The 15624-nt window shown below is 39.5% G+C and overlaps 1 protein-coding gene across 2 annotated transcripts; it reads right to left on the reverse strand.

Moving 5' to 3' along the window:
• Positions 1-11109: 11109 nt before the first annotated feature.
• On the reverse strand, positions 11110-14701 carry LOC146331616 (PAK4-inhibitor inka1-like). 2 transcript variants are annotated; one of them, XM_084733551.1, is made up of 3 exons: positions 14561-14701; positions 14415-14448; positions 11110-12227 (listed from the first exon to the last, which is right to left on the reverse strand). In XM_084733551.1, exons 2-3 carry the CDS (start codon positions 14430-14432, stop codon positions 11235-11237), a joined length of 1011 nt encoding a protein of 336 aa, XP_084589677.1. In that variant the 5' UTR covers positions 14433-14448; positions 14561-14701; the 3' UTR covers positions 11110-11234. The 2 variants fall into 2 exon arrangements, with proteins under 2 accessions (XP_084589677.1, XP_084589686.1); XM_084733560.1 differs by lacking the exon at positions 14415-14448.
• Positions 14702-15624: the final 923 nt, after the last annotated feature.

A 15624-nucleotide genomic window follows, 5' to 3' on the forward strand; every position in this document is an offset into this window, starting at 1 on the left:
TTTCCTTTCCTCCTCACATTGCAGGATTTATGTGCCTTATTTCTACATCTTCTTATCTCTACACACCTTAAGTTCATCCAGCGATGAGCCGGGCGAGCCTGCTCTCCCACACTGCTGAAGTCTATGAAGCTTCCTGGGTCTGTGATATTTGGGCAAGAAGACAGAAGTTGGATAACTTCCTCATGTAAAATGTCAGTCACATGAGCTACTGTCAGATGAGAATGAAGGAGCAAATAAGAGAGCAAAAATGGGCAACTTTACTTTGGCAGTCGTGTAGAAGGTCACATGCCGGCCTCTCTGGGCAAAAAAGGTCTCAATATGCCCTAAAATGAGAAGACATTGGGGTTATTTGTGTGTTCTTATGAGCTTTTTGATTTTGAGCATCTGTGTTCAGTCAGATGTCAGACCAAGTCATTGTTTTGCAAGACATAAATAAGTATCCCATCTTGGCACTCAAGTCAAGTCCCAAGTCAAGACTGACAAGTCTTAAAGAAGTCATAATGAGCTCTTCACCAAAAGCAACACAGTTTTAACAACAGAGCCCAGACTTACTGTTCTTGGAGCAACTTCAAACATTGAACAGAGTTGGAGGTTCTTTACTACTTATTTACTAATTTTCAGCGAACACATTTTGTTTATTGTAATTTGTTTTTTGTTGCTGATCACTGCATAGTTTTTGTATGCAAATAAAAATATCTTGGGTATCATTTTTACCAGCTGGAGCTCAATTATGCAGTGTTAGTTCTTCATGGTACTTGACTGGATGTTGTCAGGCTGGTTCAAACAAAAGGAAATCTGGGGCACTGAGTTTTGACTTGAATGAATAACATTAATGTTAACTGATTCAGGAAATGAAGAGAAATTAACTGATTTGTGGTAGACATTTTATATAACTTACTTTTTAATCTTTGAGATTGGGGGAAAGTATCAAGTATTCTCAGATCAAAAAAGTCCAAGTCAAGTCACAAGTCATTGGTGTTAAAGTCTAAGTCGATTTTAATTTTGTCAGGTCGAGTCAAAAGTTATCAAATTTGTGATTTGGACTTGAGTTGAACCCATATGACTCAAGTGTCCTCACCTCTCTTTTCAGCATTCAGGCAAGTTCCTCAGAGAAAATTCTAGTTTATTGACTGTTACCCTCTGTGTGTATTGTATCAAGGTAAACTATGTGACAATGTTTGTGTGTATGAGAGTGTGAATATTTGTGTTTGGCAGTGAAAGTGTGTGTTTGACTTAGCTGGGCTGTTGGAGTTGATGCCTTGTCTGTGAGACTCTAAACACACATTGGGCTGTGTGGTTGTGGATGGACTCTGAATGCAGCAAAGGCTTGAAGATATATGTGGAGTCTGTCACCATATGTGGCTTTGGCATCGTCCACAGGCTTTGTTTGGGAAGTCGTCTTTGTGGTATTTATTGCGACCATTCAAACATTTCCAGTTTTAGCTCTGCAATGTGAGAGAGAGCTGCTCGATGATAAAGTTTAATCTACCTAAAAACAAAAACAAATCTGTCCCATTGTCTGAGACAATCGCCTTGTCCAAGTGGACCTTGTGGGCTCTATCTTTTTTTAGACAAAGCAGGGGAAACTGCCGCTTTATGGGACTGCTGAAACATGAGGCTCTGCAAGAAATAGAAAGACCATTAATTGTCTCCAGAGAAGCTAATGTTTTTTCCGTTCTCTTTACTGTGGTGTTTTTCCTCTGCAGAGTTTGGCAGTGTCACGTTGGCTGCAGGCTCTGCTCTGCAGCGGCACCACGGTCGTATCATTGACTGGGCTAAATGTGGGTTAACTCAACTGGCACATGACACGATGCAGGCTCAGGCAGGTCTGCGCTCACCTGCAGGTACAGTGAATTCACAGTAATAATAGATGGCAAAGAATAGGCCTACATTCCAGAGAAGGAGGTTGTTTATTCAAGCTTTAAAAATCTGCAAGAAAGCAAAGAATGACTCTTTGTAATATGACAGAAATGGGGGAAAAAAGCTCCACTACAGGAAAAAGCCCATGGAAACACTGTCATGCATATGGTGAATTAAATTTATATGGATTTGTACACAGTGGGTTATAGCAAGCAGAAATATTACCATTATTATTATACATATAATTATTATTGATTTGCTGCAGTGAAGAAAGTCAAATTGACACAGAAACTATGCTGATTTTGCAGAAAGCCAATATGCAATTTTCTGCATTGGTTTGTCTCATATAGGAACATTTAAAAAATGAAGCCTATACTGATACTGTTTTGTGCTTATGTCATTAAACAACCAGTTAAGGATGGGGTTGGTAACATTGGAGAAAGCAGCAAGATTAAGCTAGAAATTGAAAGTATCTGATGGAAAAACTCAGGCCTCCCTCCTCTCATGTCTGACTGCTGCTGGTGAACTTTTGTCCACGAGAGAACATTGGTATATCACATCATTTTCACCCCAAAACAACCATCAGTTATCATCAAAAAGGTCTCAGATACATCCAGTAAAGGGTTAACTAAAGTAGTCAGTACTCAGGACTGGCTCTAAGAGGCTGTTTATACTTGAGATGTGATTTGATTGATTTAAACCTCCAGTGACTTGCCTGAGCTGGAGATACAGTTTGACTGCAGTAACAACGCTGCTCTGTTGAAGGGACAGTGGAAGTCTTTCCTTCATCCTCTAAATACCTTAAATACCTTAAATATATTCTGACTACCACAAATGAACAATTAGTCTGCAATGATGCAGAGTCTCGACTTATTGTTTTGATAGTTGACCGTATGACTATTCTCTGAAAACCCCTACAAGCTAGCACGTTAGCAATGTTAGTTGCATTCTCTCTGCAATTTTGTGATTATCTCGCTATAGCTTTAACAATATATCTGTATATAGGCTTGTGGAAATAATCTAGTTATGTGCAATTAGTGCACAGGGACAGTGTGTGCTGGTAGGCAGGAACACAGATAAACGGGCTGGTTGGCCATTCAATAATTTCCTCAACGCCCAGTGAAATGATTGGATTGGCTTATCACAGGCCTGAGACAGCCACAGATATTCGATTTTCTTTCATTTTTTTTCTCAGAGCATTTGATTTACTGATTGCCGATGGGATATAAAGAAAATTTTCACAAATATATTAAAAAATGCTTCTAAAGTACATGACCTACCCTGTCTTTAATGACATAAACATAAAACAGTTTGTCTGTTATTTTAACCCCTAAAGCGGCGGTTTTATTTATACTATGGGACTGTGGGTTTGCTTGTAAAACCGCGTGTTGTGCTGAACAGAGGAAGTAGGGTCTGACCTAAGAGGCCCTGTTTGGCCATGAGAACCAAAGGAGGACCTCTAGGATGTTTCGCCTGTGTCATCTCGTCTGTTATGATTCCCATGAACATTTATAGTAAGCAGAGACAAAAAAACAGCTGTGTGCTTCCTAACTAACTTTATCACATGTGATGATTCCCTGATCCCCCTGTTCAAATCTTATCTGGTCACCACAAGAAGAATATCCTGATTTCTTGTATACAATATATAGATATGCAACTTATATATGATGAATAACAGATCAAAAAATGACAGATTTTTATCTTAATTATTCTGATCAGAATAAGTAAATGTCTACTGACTTTCAATACTACTCGGGTACTTTAATGCAGGAAATTCTATTATAAGGGTCAGTTAGTGGAAGTCTGTATTGTATTAAGATATGTAAGAATCAGCAGTGAATTAATGACTCAGGAAATTATTTTTTAATTCTTGCCAGCTTGTAATAATGGGGGAGTTTTACCCAGTCACTTCATAGCCAAAAAAAGAAGGGAAGAAAACAAAAAAGCACATTAATCACATTAATTCTTTGCCAGACTGCAGGCTAAACACCCCCCACACTTCACTTCCTGTCCCACTCCAGCTGCTGGAACAACTTTCATATGTTCATGTATCAGAAGTCATGAGACTTTTCAGGCTACATAAAAAGATAAAGATTGTTGATCTGTGCATCAGACAGACTTTTAATCATTAGGTGTGTGACATACAACAACATAAAAACTCATCATTCAAAGTTTTTTTTCTTCTTCTTCTTCTTAGTATTATTATTATGCATTGCAGATTAAAACTGGAGATTTCAAAACTATGAAATATGGAATTGTTATCAAAAACTGTGAAACCAAGGCAAATAGAAGATTTTATAATGTTGTTGTTGTTAAATAAGTTTTTTGTTCTTTTATGTTTTAGATTTTTCAATGTAGCCACCTTTTGCTCTGATGACAGCTCTTTGCACCCTTGTGGTACTTTGAATGAGAAGTGTGTCCAGTCTTTGGACTGATACTGTATAAGGAAGACAAACTATTTTAAACTCCAAACAGCTTCATAGATATTTTTGATCTTTAAGAATCTCCTAAACAATTGTTAAAAAAGTAACCGTCCTACTCCCTGAAGGACACAACTAAACATGATGCTTTTGACACAGCTGAGAAGTGGAAGGACTTGGTCAAAACAGCATAAAACATTGTTGGAACTGTGCTCCCAAATTTGGACAGAGTGTACGCTAGATGTCTACACAAGAAGACTAACAACATCACTAATAAACCAACATACCCAGGTCGCAGTCTGTCCCTTCCGGGGAAGAGAAATAGAGCCATCAAAGCTCAATCTAACAGACTGAAGAACAGCTTCTTCCTCAGGGCTGTAGCCTCCAGCACCTCCACCTACACCCATATCTGTGGAGGACTGTAATGTTAGTCTTTCTCTTTGATTATGTTTGTGGACAAAGCATCATCAGTGTAAACATCAGTCTTGTGTGTTGCGTCCTTTCGGCTCAGTACTATTAAAATATATTATAAATCATATAGACAGTAGATAGCGGATGCTTCCTTATCTATCTTGTTTAATCATCTTTGTTTTATTCATTAATCTTATTTTCTACTGCTGCTGGTTTCTGAGAGTTGCCAAACATAATGTTGTTGCCTAGAATGACAAATCAAGTGTCATATGTCTTTGCTTTCTCTGCAACATGGAGTTACACAAGCTACTATGTAAATCAGTACACTGGAATTCATCAAGAATCTGAAGTAAATCACATAATAATTTTGTGATCTGTCAGCCAAGATGTCAGTAACTCTGTGTCATTAAATTACTGCAGCGCTTTTCTTCAGTCATGATTTCTCACCCATGTCCTTTCTCTCAAACAGACACCTGTTTTCTCTGGAAGCATCACACATCCAGCCAAGATTCTTTGAGCAAACTGGCCCCATGATGTCATTAACCTCTAAATTCCTGGTGAAAGTGTTTCGTAATGCGTGGCGACAGTTGCAGATCTCCGTGATCAGCAACGTCAGCAGTTGTAACGGCCAGAAAAACAAAACAAAGACTGCCTTTAACTGAACAAAATGAAAAGGCATTCACAAGATTTTTTTTGACAAGAGTGGAAGCACTGACAGATCTACAAACTAAAAACCAATCCATTTATTCTACTGTGCAGCAGGTAAGCTAAGCAGTTTTGTTCAGAATTGAGTGTGGTTACTTCACTGCTCATTGTCATCCACTTCAGACCACTTTCTCACACTTCTTGTTTTCCTGGAGAGAGATTGAGCTCATTAACCTCTGTACATTGTAGATCTACACACATTTCATCTGAGCACTTTGTCCTTTTTCCATATTTATTTACATGAGTCCTACTGGAGCAGAGGAGTAATTCTGTAACATCTCAACAACCCTGCGCTGAAAAATTGATAAGAATAACTGCACTCAGCAAACGTCCATTACTGTCCATCCTGCAGTGTGAGTTCAGTCAGGGACATTCAAAGTCAACTTAGATGATGTCTGAAACTGTCAAGTAAAGTAAATCTAAGGTCTTATTAGAGCTCGTTTCTATCAACACACAAGAATCACAGAGACAACGAGACAAATTTAAAGACATGGCCCGTCTTCTCCTTCTGTCAGTGTTACTGATTCATTAACAGCAGATTTGTTGTGTGTCCACTCCATCAAACTGGGCCACCCTGTAAGTGTGCAATGCTTCAGCAGGTCTGCTCGAGATCATCTCTTGGGCCAAAGTCACGAACACTGTTTATGGCAGCTGGTACTAAGAGAGTCTGACTCGTTATAAGCAGACTGTGGGTGGCAGCCGTCATTTGTCCCGTATAGTTTGAAAGCTAAGTCATTGTAAAAGTATCCTGTGCTGCTGGACAGATTGTTACTGAGCTTTCTTACCTCAGTGCCCTCTTAAATGTATTCTGAAACTCATTAATAAAGAAATGGCAACACATAACATTCACATAACATACCCAGAACATTGTGCAAACTTTGCCAAAACCACATGAAGTGATGTTTTCTGGGGATCATTTTTGTCGCGTTGCCCTGAGGTTCCCTCGTTGTTGCCTTTTAGATAATTCTGCCACAATACTCTAAGAATGTTGTGCATTGTGAATGTTCTGTTTTGGAACGATGAGGAGAAATGTTCAAGTAACCTTCTTAGAACATTCAGCTAGCTTTCCAAAAATGTCTTATTAACATAACAATAACATGGGTTTTATATCCGCCTTGTCATTTTAACATCCAGGGAACATTAAGGGGAAAGGTTCAAGTAACATTCCCAGAACATTCTAGGAATGTAGCAATTATTTTGGTTCTACATCAGAAAAATGTGCAGTTATAACATTTAGGGAACATTATGCAGGAATGTTTGAGCAGAATTCCCTGAACCAAATATAAACATTCCCAGGTTTTGTTGAATCTGACATGTTTTTCTGCAGCTCCATATCACCTTCCCTTTCTTTGCAGGTACTGGAGGTGGGTGTGGCAGAGAGTCATTAGCAATACTGGCAACACCTGGACCCTGTGTGCCCGACATCCATTAAAAAAACTCTCCTGGAGCTCAATTGTTTGGTGCTCACCTCCCTGAGGTATCCATTTAGTTTTTGGTTGACATTTGGCTCGTGTTGCTGCATCATACAACATTGCACCCACCCTCACTGCTGATCTTACTGATGGTCAATTATGGCATTCTGAGGTCTGTTAAATCTGACAGGAAAACTAAAAAAGTTGTTTCCTTAATTTCTGAATAGCAGATTGTTGCTCAAGATGCATTTCTTATTTGGAGGACCAATAAAATCAGTTTTAAATGAATATTTTGTGCCAAATTATTGAACTTTTACAGTAAGAAGCTGTGCAATAAGCAGAATCATTTACAGTAAGATGGTCATTATTGTGAAATAAAGCCAGACGGGGTGGTGCAGGACTTGAATCATTATCTCTTACATAATAAATAATGAGTTCGCTGGCTTGGTTGTGTGCCTCTCCCTCTTTTGTCATGGCTCTGCAGTGACAGTGACAGTTACTTTCATCACATCTTATAATTTATACCAATTTTTCAATTCTGGTCTCAGTAAACCCAATGAATGACATATAATAATGGTGCATTTGAACTAAACTGGCTTAAACAAGTTGATGTTATTTAACATAAACACTGCATCTTGAAAAAGCACATTTTTCTAATAGCGGATGTCATAATATTTCCATACAATTAAACTGTTACTGTTTAGGTGAGTATGGTCAAGTTTGCATTCATACTGTAACCACATGGACTGGCAATAGCTATGTTTCAACTATTTACCCATTATTTTAAATCTATTTGAACAGTTTATTACGTTCAGCCACTTATTTTATCTCATCTGCTCTCTTGCGACCTTGTTTCAGAAACTCTTATTTGGAAAGTAAGACCTCAAAACACCCAAATTAATTATTATTATTATGGCTGACTCAATATGTAGATGTATTTTTTGAATTAAATCATTGATTCAGTTTCTTGAAATTAGTTGAACTACTGTACAATCTTTCCACATACCCCCTACAAACAGCAGAAGTACCTCCAACACCCCCAATTTTCTCCACTTGTTCATTATAATTAGTATAACATTAGTTAACACTAGTGAGGAGTCATTAATGATGCTTTACAACTACTACTCTCTATATTTGATGTAGATGACAGACGTTCCTGCTCACAGACACACAGAGTGGACTGTGCTCTGGGGTCTGTGTGCTGTTGAGATGAGTTTGAGTAATGATTTGGATCTGTCTGGATCCTCTCTTTTCTCCTCTCATTCCCTTTCCCTGGATGACTCTCAGTCAGCTGGGGAAGGTGATGTATTGATGCACTTATCCCACTGCAGACCACTAGGAACCAGCGTGAGCTGAAAGGGAAAATCAGCAGAAGAGCCAGAAAAATCTCAGAAAAGGCAAACACCCATATTACTTGTTCCAAGCTCTCTTTGCAAAGATTTTCTGTTTTTCCATCATGGCTGCTCATGCTCTTCTACGCGCTTCCACTGTAGTGTGAATGTTGTAGCTGCATCCTGAAGTGTGCTCAGCAGTGTGCCACCGTGATTCCACCAGGAGACCTAGATAAACAGGCCGAGACAAACTGCTCCCAGTAAGAGCCATCTCTCTTCTGCGACCCTCCATGCCCTCAATATCAGACATGATTGGTGAGGCGGGCTGCAGCAGGGAGCATGGGAAATCCCTTCTGGGAAAAGTCTTTATCTTTACAACGTCTGGTGCTATTTCTCCTCTGAATTGATGAACCAACCGAACATGTAAAGGTAAAGGTGAAGTGGTCATTAGCTTATCTTGGCGTGGATAATACTCCTTCATACCAGTGTAGTTTTTTTTAAACTTTCCTCAGAACTAATAGTGCCATTAACCAATGTGTGTGGATGAGCTGGTACCACCTGTGAGGCTACAACACAATAAGAGCAGAGACCGAGTTAAATGAGGCATTGTAAGACGTTACACTTCATAAAGCAAAAGGAAGAGTAAACTTGTGCTCCATCTGCAGCCAGCTGCTTTGTCTCCCCTCACCTCTTTCTGCACGGACACATGGGGAATTACCTCATCGGCACACAGCACTCTCTGTTGATACAGCCTCTGTTTCTGGCCTGTAAATAGCTTCGTCGTCCTGTTTAAAGCCTCTCCCAAAGATTCAAGTTTTTGTTGAGTAAGAGCAGAAGTTTTTTGAGAACACTGAGCCCCGGGTGTCTGACTAGTGCGATAAAAAATGGACTTCACAAACTCAAAAGCCCTTATTAGTCCTGGAACGGCTACAAGTTTGCACATCTGAGATTTCCTGCTGAGCATTTTTCTGTCGAAAAGACATTACAAAAACGACTATGGTCACTGGTGAAAAGACAGAATAGGTTCAGAATAGATTCAAAAGTCAAAGTTTGTTTAACTATATAGGGATGTTGACTGAACGTTTACATTGTTCATCCTACATCTAAATTTGTCAGTTAAAAGCCAGAAAAAACTCTCCACACACAAAACTTGAATCGCAATACTGCCTTATTAGATTTTTGCATTTTGAATCAAAGTCAAACTCGTAAACTTTGAAATAAACTGAAAGTTCTGAGACCCATAATCTTTTGTTGAGATAATTTACTTTTCATCTTTAGATTAACTTGAAAGTTTTGGACCTGCCCCCCCCAAAAAATTGATTGGAATTGAAAATTTTAACTTAAACAAGTATTCACATTCACTTCATTGAGTTTACGCAAATATTTTTGAAATAAACTTTTCTTATGGTTTCGTAAAACTCAAAGATTCAAGTTTATCTCGTGAAGAAAAGTAAATTACCTCAACAAAACATTATTAGTTGGTAAAACTTTCTCAAAACTTTGAATTGGGCTCAAAACTCAAAAATCTTTTCTGGGTAAGTTGCCTTCAATTTTTGAGTTTTCTCAACTTCCCAACCTTCATTTTTGCAGTGGACTGCCTGAAAGACAGGCCTGTGTTTAACCCACTCATCCACCATGACTTCCTGTTCATAGTAACTTCTTTGTCACTCTTTATACTATTTCCTGGTGCATATATCTCAAAGTAACTGAAGCTGTAACCAATATGCCTAAGTACTTGTCCATGTGAATTAGGTTTGAGCAGTGAAGTACATGAAGAACTTCTCCCATTATGATGTACCGGCAGCACACAGCCTATATAGTTCATATTTATTAGATTTTATATGGAACATTAAATGCTTTGAATTTACATCTTTTTGTAGACATATTTCACTTTGGAGAAATGCCTTCAGTCTCTCCTAAAATTTACTATTTATTACTATTAAAGAAAGTTATCTTTTTTGCGATAAATATTGTACTGTGGACTTTTTTTAATCATGGTATTATTGTGTCAATAAGAGTCTGCACATGTGAGATATTATCATGTTTTCTATCTTATCTTTTTTCATTACACACTTTCATTACACTAAAGCGTGCAGCTTCAAACTCCGTCTTGCATGCCAACAGTATTACATTTCTAATGAAAACAAATGAACCTATATTCATTTGCTTCACTGCAGAAACAGTAACAGCCTCCTTTAACTAATCCAGCAGCGAAGCAAGGAGACACAGTCTAACTGTAATGAGCTGTAATGAAACTCAGATGACTGTGACGGAAGCTTCATTCACATGAAAAATGTGTTCTGGGAATTCACATTATGTCAACTAACCACATATCCTGTGTCACATGCATGACATGAAATATTTCCTCCCCCTTTTCATGAGTTTAATTAAAAGCTCTCAGACTTCTTTTATGCAAACAAAATGTTTATTTCTCTGCAATTTTGTTCACAAATTTGTCAAAATCCGTGTTAGTGAGCACTTCTCCTTTGCTAAGATAACCCATCCACCTGACAGGTGTGACATAAAAAAGCTGATTAAACAATGCGATCATTACACCGGTGCTGTGGACAATACAGTTTTATCTTGAAAGACATTTATCAAGCACTGAACTATGGCTACAAATACCATTTTTTTTTCCCAGGAGGGCAAAGTCATGACCCACCCTGCTGTGCCTCTGATTGGCTAGTACTCAGTGCCTCCGTCGATTGGGTAGGTTTAGGCATGAGAAGTGACTGGTTAAGATCAGGGCAAGAATGTCAGAGTAAGCTGATCAGATGCATAATAGGCCAAGTCATGATTCACATTATATAAAACATGGATTTTAACTAATTTATAAACAAAATTTAAGAGAAATAAACTTCTTGTGTGCACAAAAGAAGTCTTTTAAGATTCTTAACTTCAACCGTGAAAATGGGAGCAAAAACAAGTGTCACATGTATAGTGTATAAATAAGACTATGTAGAGTTTAACTTAGGAGAACATCTTTATTTTCCATAAGCTTAGTCACAGCATATAAAAAGTGAAAAAACAGTCATATAAAAATAAAGTGACTCTGAGGAGGATTGTTCAGTCTGTACATGGCTTTGCATGAAAAGTCAGATGTAGCCGATGATATCTTTGCAGATTATGGGCTGTCGGCTGCCTGATTTCATGAGGGCTGCAAAGTGGTAAAAGTCTGAGTCCAGCTCATTGATGCCCGAGTGAGACTGGTGGAAAAAAGGGACTTTGGCCTGCGCTGCCACAACTGGACAGGACAGACGTTTTGGAGCATTTGCAGCTCTGTTAACATGAGCAGAGTCTGTGGATCTCATCCTCACTCTGTCCTCTACGCTCTTAGAAAACCCAGCCAGTTTCCTCCTCATGTTGACAAAGAAACCTCGTCCCAGTCTACGTCTTGGATTCGACTTCAGTTCGGTGGGCTCAGGACAATCTGGCAAGTCCATCCAGTTCTGTATGAGGTCTGCGAAGCTGTTGTCACCCAGAACCAGAGGCTGGCGGTTGCGTCCTCTGGTCAATAAAGAGTTCGTCCAGTCCTCTGGGTCACTGACCTCAAACGATGTCCACCTCTCCAGACAGGCGTCAGATGTGGATTTGGGTCGAATACGTCCACTCGGTGCTCTGTTTGTGCGGAGGCAGGCTGAAGACGACACCCGCACATTCCTCGTCCTCCTGAGCACTACCCCATCATCCTGCCACGACGCCTCAGAGTAGCCTGAATCAAACTCCAGACTCTTCTGACTGCTGGGAGAGCCCAGGCCCAGTCTGAGGCTCAGGCCCAGCCGGCTATTTGAATCTTCATCCTCCTCATCCTCCAGAGGACTCGCCAAGCAGCAGGCAGAGTCATACGTACTGGCCGTGCTGGCGTCCGACATCCGCAGGCGCGTGCGCTGTTCTCGTTGCAGAGCTCGCTGCTGACAAGCACGTGCCACCGCAGAGTGGCGCACTAAAACTGGGAGCTGGGTGTTGAGGGGAGCAAGGGGGCGTCTGGCTGCAGGGCAGGTTCTCCGCAGTTGTTTCAGGTCCTGCAGTGATCTCATCATGTACTGCATCTGCTCCCGAAGGCAGTCGCCTGAGTCACGTAGGCAGAGCTGAGAAGACAAAAGAGAAAGTCAGACAAATGTCGTCAGCAAATCAAAGAGTCAGCAAAGGCACACTGGGAAAAAAAAACCTTGAGCTAACTCAGAATTTCAAGGCAACCATCCTCACTATGATTTGTTTTTGAGTTTTTTAAGTTTTTCTGACCTGTTGTCTTTTGTTGAGGTAATTCAGTTTTTCTCAACTTTTTTTTTTACATTGTGCAGATTTAAAAAGAATCTGAAAATTTTAAATCCTTTCTTATAAGCTAATGCAGAATGAACAAAAACGAGACTTAATGTCATGTGCTTTGTGGACGTGCTCAGACTTGCACACAGATGAGTTGAACCTACGATAGAACACCCTTTCTCTTATTGTGATCTTGAAGGCCAGCCGGCCTGCTGCACACGCACACGCTTCTTCAACACAAAGCAAATCTATCTGTCCGTTAATTTACTCGACCACACCAACGGCACCGGTGAACGCCCTATTTTCATTGACTCAGGCGTGATTCAACAGAGCAGCCAGACAGATGTTATTAGAGAGAGGCTGCACTAATGTCCAACCTCAACTATTTATCTACATACTGAGACCGCTGCAACAGCACGAGTAAAAACATCTGCAGTATATCACACGAGTAACTGGGCTCTCGTGGATCTTGAATTAGCTACAGGGGTCCTGCCTCTTTAAGGGTGCAGCGTGCCTGTCTGCCTATGAAATTCACCACTGACAAACTAAGGAATATAATACTCCAGTTTCCTCTCTGACTCACTGTGCTGATTGGTCAGAATCAGCCAGTGAGCAGCGGTGGCTCACTCTCAAACTCAAACAGGGCAGAAGAGATCATGTGACGGTGAGTGTGTGAGAGTTTAAGAGGAGACAAAAAGCAAAAAGGAACAAAGATGAGGCCCCAAAACACAGTCTAACCTACATACCATATAGATAGGTACTTCATATAAGCAAGAAATGCTTTACCGTGTGAGTTTGTTTCACTTTAAACTTGTTGCTGCAAAAGACGAAAGATGAAAATCTGTGACTGAGTTGACAGAGAGGTGAGATTTCCAAGCTAAACCAACAGAGTAGAAAACACAGGATGCAGGTTCATGTGTTTCCAGAGAGGTCACATCCAACACAAGCCAATATAACAGCACTTCTTTCCTCCGCTGATGTCAGAACACTAACCTTTGAACCTGTCCGACCCCTCTGCTCTGAGTCTACACTGTCCATTAAAGCATTTGACCCTGCTCCAAGACCTTTGGTTTTCATCATAACTCTGTGACATGTTGCAGGAACTTGAGAAAGTGACTGAGGCATATAGTCATGGAACAGCAGAGCAGGAAAAATCAAACTATAATATGATATTTTATACAATTCAATATATATTTTATCATAAATAAGCTTCATTCCTTTTCATTAAAATGAGTGGATACCCATTGAACTGTTAATCTTCTTCATAAACTGCATAACATTGGGTAAATAATTATTAGTAACTCATGAATTGAACAATTTCATGAAGTCACAGCATGGAGGCTTTTGAGCATCACTGACTGTTCAGCCGTCTGCTGCAGATCTAACCCTGCTGCACTGGCAGATGTTTTCTCCATATGTTGGCAGACTACTGGACAGTTCTTCAGACTGTAAATATATCCCCCCAGATAAGCAAATAAATATGGCTGCACAATTAATCAAAATATATTTAAAGCCACAACAGAGCCAAATGCAATATCCAAACTGCAGGAGATGCATTTTTTTTGATAAAGGTAGAATTTATGACAGAACAGCATTTTAATGAAGTACTGTAGTGCTGCAGAGATGCCCTGGCCTACAAAACAAATTTGTTTGGTACAGACCCCAACAAACGTCACATTAACATGATTTTAATAGTTTTATTTTCTTTAGTGAAACTACAAATTGTGGTGCAGAAATGTCATTCCCACTAATCATGAATCATTGCAATATCTGTCAAAATAATCGCAAAAAAACTTTTTATTAGTTCTCAATATGCCAGTATTACCTTTAATGTCATTGCCAATACTACTTTTTCTAATTTAGTTTAGTTTTTTAGTTACCTTACCTTACTTTTATTGTTAGTCTAATGGGCATTGAGTTTTTTTTTGCATTTACTCCTTATACACTTTATATGTTGAATTTCACTTTATATTTATTACTCTGGTAAAGTATAAAATGGATGACAAACTCACCATCTCTTTCCCTCTCATCTGTAAAACTCAGATCCTGCAAGAAAGATGATGGAGCACTTTTAAAACAAGACCACACTCACACATGATCAACCATAAGAAATCACAGCAGCGTATAAAAGTGGAGAAAAAAACAAGCAGACACTCACCTCTGATGTATCAGCCTCCGTCCAGATTCAAAAATGTGTCTCACTAAAAGTTAAAATGTCCCGGTGTGTTCAGACGTGTATCCGGCCACAGTGTCACCAGCAGTCTGGCTGTGATCCCGTCGTGCCTCCAGCTCGCTGAACAGAGGCAGATGTGCTGAGTGAGACGTTCAGAGCTGCTCGCCTCCTTTTTTTACAGCTCCGCGCTCTGCAGCCACTTACAGAGACCCGTGTCTGAACCAGCCAATCAGAGCGCAGCAAGCTCACGTACACTCAGCAGTGAACCCACCTCTGCGTCTGCGTGCAGCTGAACACAGCTGCAAGAGATGCACAGAAAAACCTTATAGACCATTACAGGATAAAATATAGTCTTTTCTTTCTTTCTTTCTTTCTTTCTTTCTTTCTTTCTTTCTTTCTTTCTTTCTTTCTTTCACCTTTTTATTCTTTCTTTCTTTTTAGAATATAGCTCAGATCAGTGTTTCACAACTTTATTCACGACATACCACCTCAGAAAATATTTGACTCTTTAAGTTAAACAGTTGTGACTGATGTTAAAATACAGCAGTGCCATCCTACTTTATTCAGCTACAAACAGTTCATGCAGGATTAGCAAGATCATTTATTCATAGTAAAACAGTGGCCTCCTAATTAATCATGGATGACATGTGCACACACTACATGCATGAATGTGATTGAATAGCTGACTGATATAAAACTTATTTCAAATTACAGAGATCTGATAGTTTAAGTGGTTTTTGAAATTTTGTGATATTTTCATTGTATGTTTTAAGTTCATTTATTTCATTTAAAACATTTTAGGAGATTCCTCAGTACACCACTAGAGGCAGGTTGAGTACAGCCAGTGGTACTAGTACCATGGCTTGAGAATCCAGGGCTTTGATATTTGTCTAAAGATTGGGAATAATTGCTGAGAGGGTTAAATATTTCCCATCATTCCCATCTTAATACACTCAGTTGATTTTGGAAGGTAGGGGCCACAGGGGACGGTCTTGTCCAGACATGGAGTTTCTTCAAACCTCACTTTCAGTTCATGTATTTTGTTGAAT

The sequence above is a fragment of the Lutjanus erythropterus genome, chromosome 2 (genome assembly GCF_056507025.1).
Source record: "Lutjanus erythropterus isolate fLutEry1 chromosome 2, fLutEry1.hap2, whole genome shotgun sequence".
Lineage (NCBI taxonomy): Eukaryota > Metazoa > Chordata > Actinopteri > Lutjaniformes > Lutjanidae > Lutjanus > Lutjanus erythropterus.